The sequence below is a fragment of the Phycomyces blakesleeanus genome (genome assembly GCF_001638985.1).
Source record: "Phycomyces blakesleeanus NRRL 1555(-) unplaced genomic scaffold PHYBLscaffold_5, whole genome shotgun sequence".
Classification (NCBI taxonomy): Eukaryota; Fungi; Mucoromycota; class Mucoromycetes; order Mucorales; family Phycomycetaceae; genus Phycomyces; species Phycomyces blakesleeanus.
In genome coordinates this window covers 363,110-369,799 of record NW_017265138.1, presented here as the reverse complement: position 1 = coordinate 369,799, position 6,690 = coordinate 363,110, and the positions used below count along the sequence as shown (strand labels likewise).

General features: G+C 37.7%; 2 protein-coding genes across 2 annotated transcripts; one reads left to right on the top strand and one right to left on the bottom strand.

Annotated features, from left to right (window-relative positions):
- Positions 1-1,708: 1,708 nt before the first annotated feature.
- PHYBLDRAFT_30042 (hypothetical protein) lies at positions 1,709-2,880 on the top strand (the record flags this gene model as incomplete). The annotated part of the gene is made up of 3 exons (XM_018439957.1): positions 1,709-1,873; positions 1,989-2,525; positions 2,596-2,880. The coding sequence occupies 3 exons, from the start codon at positions 1,709-1,711 to the stop codon at positions 2,806-2,808; spliced, it is 915 nt and encodes a 304-aa protein (XP_018294640.1). The 3' UTR covers positions 2,809-2,880.
- Positions 2,881-3,561: 681 nt separating this feature from the next.
- On the bottom strand, positions 3,562-6,690 carry PHYBLDRAFT_77303 (Zn(2)-C6 fungal-specific transcription factor; the record flags this gene model as incomplete). The annotated part of the gene is made up of 3 exons (XM_018443244.1): positions 3,562-5,448; positions 5,526-6,440; positions 6,559-6,690. The coding sequence occupies 3 exons, from the start codon at positions 6,688-6,690 to the stop codon at positions 3,562-3,564; spliced, it is 2,934 nt and encodes a 977-aa protein (XP_018294639.1).

The following is a 6,690-nucleotide window of genomic DNA, read 5'->3' as shown; positions in this document are numbered from 1 at the left end:
ACAAATACAGATATGCTTATAAATCTGTAGAAAAATGAAGACATATGTTAGTAATAAAGCAACTTGTCACATTTTCAGTAAATAAGCACTTCTTACATTGATTATATTTTATCTTTATAGAATTTATCTTTTAATAAATATTGATATATTCAAGTATTTTGGCTGAGGTCGTATGCCTAATACATGTTATTATTAGAAGAGACAAAGACTGTGGCCTCCCCTTCTTTCCCCTCCATCTTACTTTACATAATTAAATACTATTTGCTTAACAATGATAATGAGTACAGCATATACCTACCAATAATCTATTTCGAAAGTTTTGTATAAATAAATAAATAATACAGGGCTTTTATTTGGCATTTAAAAAAATTGAGAAATATTTAGACAAAGAGAAATTGGTTTTCAGGCAAAGTAGATAATTATTCAAAAATATTGCCTGCAATCGTCTAAATGTTTCAAAGAGACAAGGTGTTTACGTTACAGTGACTGTATCGTCACAGAGGATTAAATGCTGGTCAAAAAGAGATGCTCAATTTGTGTTTATTTTATAAAAGAACATTTGAACTTTTTGACAATCTAGAGCTGTACTTTATTTACTGGTTTTTAAAGCCTATAATACACTGTGGCAATGACATGTTAATGCTGTAAAAAATATGACGACACTTGCTTTGTTAACTTGGAAAGGAACCCATTGACCAACAGTTTTCCAAAGATCTGATAAAGGCCAACAAACAACCAGCAATCACCACATCAATACCCACAGCAGCAACAATAAAAATAAAAATCCTGTCAGTGTATCGAAAACAGTTTGTCCCTCTGAGTCGCTTAGACAATTACAGGTAAATATGTAAACATCTACGCCTACTTTGAAAACTAGTTTCTCTTTGTCTAAATTTCATTCTCGTTTCGTCCACAAAAGGTAAACATATTGTCTACAGTTACATTTTGATTCGTCTAAAACATTTCTCAAATTGTCTCAATTTCAAGTAGAAACACTTGTTGTGGACAGACTAAAAGTTCAAAAAAAAGAACAAAAATTTTATTCAACTCTAATTGGCTAGTCTTCTTAAATTGCCACTAGGATTGAGAAGAAGAGCATTTTTTATGGAGACGATGTACCATAGAATGAGATGTCAAGAAAAAACTCTCGATAAAAAGTTTTCATTTAATGACAAAGACGGCGTGATAAGCACAATCGTATCTAATATGTACTTGAACTAATTTTGAACTTTTTTACCCTTTTTTGGTTTTTTTTTTACTTTTAGTCTGTCCACACCAAATAAACGTTTATTAAGAATTATAGCTTCAAAAATAATTGGATTTGCTTAGACTCTTGTAAAACAATACTTTTGGAGTAAAATTAGAATGTCTTTAAATATGGTCTTGTAAACCAAAACCAAAATCAAACTCTAGCCACATTATACCTCTATTATAGAATTCAGAATAAATGCTTCATTCTATATATTTTACTGTAATTCTTAAATAAAATAGAAAAATATTAAACACATATACCGATATATTTTTTAGATTACACACATACACATACACACACATACAAAAAGCAATTGAACATGTACATCTACCATGTCTTTGAAAGTAAGATGTACCAAGTTTGAGTCAACAAATTCAAAGTCACGGACTTGACAAGAAGTGAAAGAAGAAATACACTGGTGCAAGCGGTGTTACCCATACATTCATTCCTACAAACATGCCATTCTCGTATCATAGTCATTCCGGCCAGTTTTGTCATCATGGCTACGGAAAACTCGAGGATGTTGTTAAGCAAGCCATTCGAAAGGGATTCAAAGTTTATGGATTAAGCGAGCACATGCCTCGGTTTGATTCCAACCATCTTTATCCAGAAGAAATCCAAGTAATTAAAAACATACACACACATATCATGTCAATCATCCACCTCCCTCTCCTTCTCTCTGTTTCCTTTTTTATATAAAAAACTGATATTTATTCCATTATATTTTATTTTGTAGGCTAACTGCACCACCAGTACTCTTGCTACTGCTTATTCCGCTTTTTTGGTTGAAGCCAGACGCCTCCAAGAAGTTTACAAAGATCAAATCGAGCTACTGATCGGAGCAGAGATTGAGTTTATTGATCCAAGCTATGCTAACCATGTACGCGACCTTCGAAAGTCCCACACGATCGATTACGTTGTTGGCTCTCTTCATCACACACACTCTATCCCAATTGATTTCTCTCCTGAATTATACCAGCACGCCCTGGAACACATTGGCAAGGGAAAATTAGATGCTTTGTTCAAAGCTTACTTTGATGAACAATACAAAATGCTTTTGAGCGTGAAACCCGAAGTAGTTGGCCACTTTGATCTTATCCGTATCTTTGCGGACCAGACCAAAGCTTCGGTAGCATTAAATCAGCCAGAGGTTTGGGAAGCTGTGGTGCGCAATGTGGATTTTGTGGTTTCATACGGAGGCGTATTTGAAATCAATTCTCGTGCTTGGAAAAAGGGACTTTTGGATGCTTATCCTCAACGTGAAATCATAAAGGTTTGGCAGTAAAAACCATAAAGCAAAAAATGATTCTAATATTTTTTGGGAAACCTTTTTTTTGGAATAGTTGATTCAATCAAAGGGAGGGAAATTCACATTATCGGATGATTGTCACGGTCCTAATGATGTTGGCATGTTTTATGACAAGCTTCATCAGTACCTCAAAGACACTGGAATTAAAAACATTCACTACCTCACCAAGCGTAACGGAGCAGTGGCTGTAGAAGAACTAGAAGATATTGTCACAGACCCATTCTGGGCCAAAATTGAACATTGGTAGCATGTTGTATGTACATATTTTTTCTTGTAAAAGAATCGTTTTGAAGGGAATAATAAATTTTTGTAAAAATGCTGTTTTTTTTTGGTATTCGATATGAAGTTTATGGAAAAAGTAAAAGTAATGAACCGTGGTATGAACCAAGTTCAACAAACCGATTTGACTTAGTTGATATTCCCGCTATGCATCCCGCTTCTAACCCGAACATTTAGACTTCTTATAGCCTGATCCCTTACAGCTAAAGTTTAATATGCTAGAAAGTGTGTTGACTTTTAGAAATTTCTCATCAAGTTCTGTTATAACACTCAAATAAGGAAACACAAACATTCAAGTCTGCTGAGGCAATTTACAGCCAAGCAGAATTGGAAGATGGTTTACATATGCTGAATTTTTAAAAGTATTTGTTAAGCTAAACAAAATTAATAAACATATAGTAGAGTAAACACATCCCTAGACACCCATTATTTTTCCGTAGTGTTAGTCCAAAAATAAAGTAGTGTGCTTGTATTATATGTGTGTGTACATTAACAGTTAAAATAATAAATGATAAAGAGTCTGCTCTAGTATAAATGATCAATGATAATATGTATGTGCGAAAAGTAATAGAATAATAGAAAAAAATAGTAATAGTAATGGTAGTAATGGTAGTAGTAATAAAGATAATAATAAGTAAAATAAGTATGAGCATCAACTGCAAGCAATGTAAATTGTTGCCAGACTGTACACTGCTGCAGGTTTTTTCTATGATGCCCCCCTTTATTTTTCACAGCTATTTCGTACTGACTTATTATCAGGTGGGTTAGACAATAGGCCCAACAAGGAGCTTTCGGAAGGCGAGTTTGGTAAGTTCATCGGCATGTTCACTCCTGATAAGACATCGACACTGTTATCAGAATGAATAAGGTCATTTGTGGGATTAAAAGATGCATTTTTTGGTATTGGAAAGTAAGATGGTACAGCTGAACGAGCTGTAGTGCTTGGCACTTGTGGAGGATTCATTTGTAAAGGACCGAGGCTTTTAAAGTTATGCACAGGAGATAAAAGCCGCGAAGGCATTAACGATGTAGAGTCTGTGTATTGTGGGTTTGGAAATACATTATCAAAAGGCTGGTTGGAGATGTAATTAAGCTGTCGAGACTGGCTTTGAGGCTGTGATCTTGGTTGTATTTCTGGCTGTAGTGATTGGTTTTGATCCTGCTGATGATGATGATTATTTTGTTGTTGTTGCTGTGTATAGGTTTGCGTTCCTTGGTTTCCAAGATAAGTACTCCACTCATTCATATCTAGTGAGGAGGGAACCCCCCAAAACGCTGACCCAAAAGGATTGAATTGTCTATTCAATGGTCGGCTAACAACAGTATTAGGTGCGGCAAATGGATCCGTCAAAGGCGTCATTACAAATTGAGAATCTTGGTTATTAAGAGAACTCTGCTCACTCCAAGATGAAGATGGATGTAGGCTTCCTCTCTTGTCCTCTGGTATATTTGACTGACTCATATAGTTTGGCAAGTAGCTATGATTTCCAAAATGTGGACTGTCATAGATGTTGCGAAGACCAGCATCAGCCTTTACGGTGTTCCTTGTCTCTGAATTATTATTCCAGCCCCTTGAATCTTCGTAAGATGATGTTTGATTAGAAGGTGCTGTGGCTGTTGTATCCACAGTGTCTTCATAAGATATATTGTTATGGTTTCCAAATGCATCGTTGTTATCTGGTATAGATTCAGGACGCGAATCTTGGGTTCGTTCAGAAGAATCATATCCAAGATTAATTTCACGAAGTCCGACCAGTTCGGCAAGAATCCCACATGTTCTTGAAGCCGTGGTCCATGTGGTCTCGATTTCATCTAGGGAGCGTAAGATCTTGGTGATACTAACCCTTGCTTCCAATGCCTTTTCTTCTTCGGGCGAGGATGCTGTCTGGACAAATATAATAGCAGCGGTGAATAAACAGTATATTATATAATGCAAAGTGTATCTTAGGTAATCCTTTTCGAGCATTATGTTAACAATAGACAGTATTGAATTGGCAGCCGAAAGGCATATTTCATTGGAAGGAAAAGATATGATGTTTACTGCTTGTTTCTGACCGGGAATAAATGGACGGTGGAGAAGAATAACGGTGGTGTAGTACACCATGTGTAATTGGCCAACAATCGGTGAGAGAAACTCGGGGATAGCGGAATTGTGTGGGTTGGACGGATCGTACCGTATAGAAAATGGCAAGTTATCGTGCCATTTGTCAAGTCTTTGATTAAGGGAGGAAAGGATGTGCTCCACATGATTTATGGAAGCATGATAGAGAGATTTTGCGTAATATACGTTTTTCAAAACGTCTCCAAGGATATGACACAGGGATATTAAATGCGTAAATGCAATCATGATCCGAACAGGTGGTTGTGCATTTTCAGAATCGGGGTTTGTCTCAGGCTCATCTTCGTCATCATCATCATCAACAGTTGGAAGCGGAACGTCGCAGTCTCTTTCTTCAAATGTGGCCGAACGCCCATAACTTGCACTCAGGATGCGATCAAGAATATAACAGCACCAGAATACTCGCTTCCGTCGCTCACGTTCTTCGGATGGTATATCCCAATGGTCACAATTCCGATGTAAGCCTAGATCCTGTGCCATACGGAAAGCCTACAGAGGAAGAAGAAAAGAGCCCATTAAATACACAAGAAAGCTTCATATAAATATATTTAAAAGGTTATATGTACCATCCCACTGTACAGCCAAGCTCGGGCTGGTTTCATGGCACCATGTTGATGCGCTGCGAGTAATATTAATGCTTGTATGGTTGATATCCGTGGTATGTCATAGTAGTCATCTAAAAGGCACCGGGCCCTTTCGAAGTAGACGTCTCCTGCTGTATCTGCCGACGTAGGGTCCGATCGCACTCGGACATCGGGTGACATACGAGAAGCGACGGCGTATATGGCATTTAATAGCAAAGGCGACAGCATTTCTGCAACTGTGCATGTGGAGGACACAAGTCTTTTCTTGTAAAACAAAGGGAGGACAGGGTATATGTGGCGAAAGTATAACTTGACAAGATTTTCAGATAGATCTTTTGGTGGTAATTCCAAAGGATCAAAAGAGGAGTTAGTTAGGCTAGATTTACTTTGAGATCCTGAGCGTTGATTTCGTCCCGTGAAGTGAAAAGCGCCATTTTGGTAAGTTCGGCTGTTTTGAAGAAGATAGAATCCCGAGGACTTTCCCAAATATCGTACTTCCCCACTCTCGCCCATTGATAGTTGACCAGTATTATCCTCAACACTTTGAGAACTGTGTGGAGAACCTACATGACTGGCTACAGGACTGTCAATTAGCGATAGTTGGGGAGAACATGGGGTGGTTTGCGGGGAGTTTGACCGAGTACTGTCTTGCGTGTTTTTTCTCGACTTGTTTGTCCTTTTTTCGTGTCCTGGAGTACCATGTTCCCCACTATTCTGGTGTCGTCTAACGGGACGTGACCTTATTTGCTCGCCACCGGCGGTTTTCAACGGTTCACTCAACTCAGCGCGAAGAATTTGGGAGCGTGGATCATCGTCTTTTGAGATATCTTGTAAAATATTCTCCAGTTTGTACAGCCTGTTTTCAATTGCTTCAATATATCCTTTAGGAGGCCCCCTCTGATAATAAACCATATCAGAAAATAAAAACAAATGAAAAAAAAAAGAAAAACTAAACGGAGTATAATATAGGCCTGCATTTGCACACAAACACGCACTGAAAAGGGACTCTACGAACCTTTTTGGTTGTATCTTTGTAACTACATTTGAGGTGAAAGGCATTGCAATTACTGCAGATCGGGATTGTTCCATCGCATTTAATTTTTTTGCGACGGCACAAGTCACTGTAATAGTCCAATGAGCAACGCAT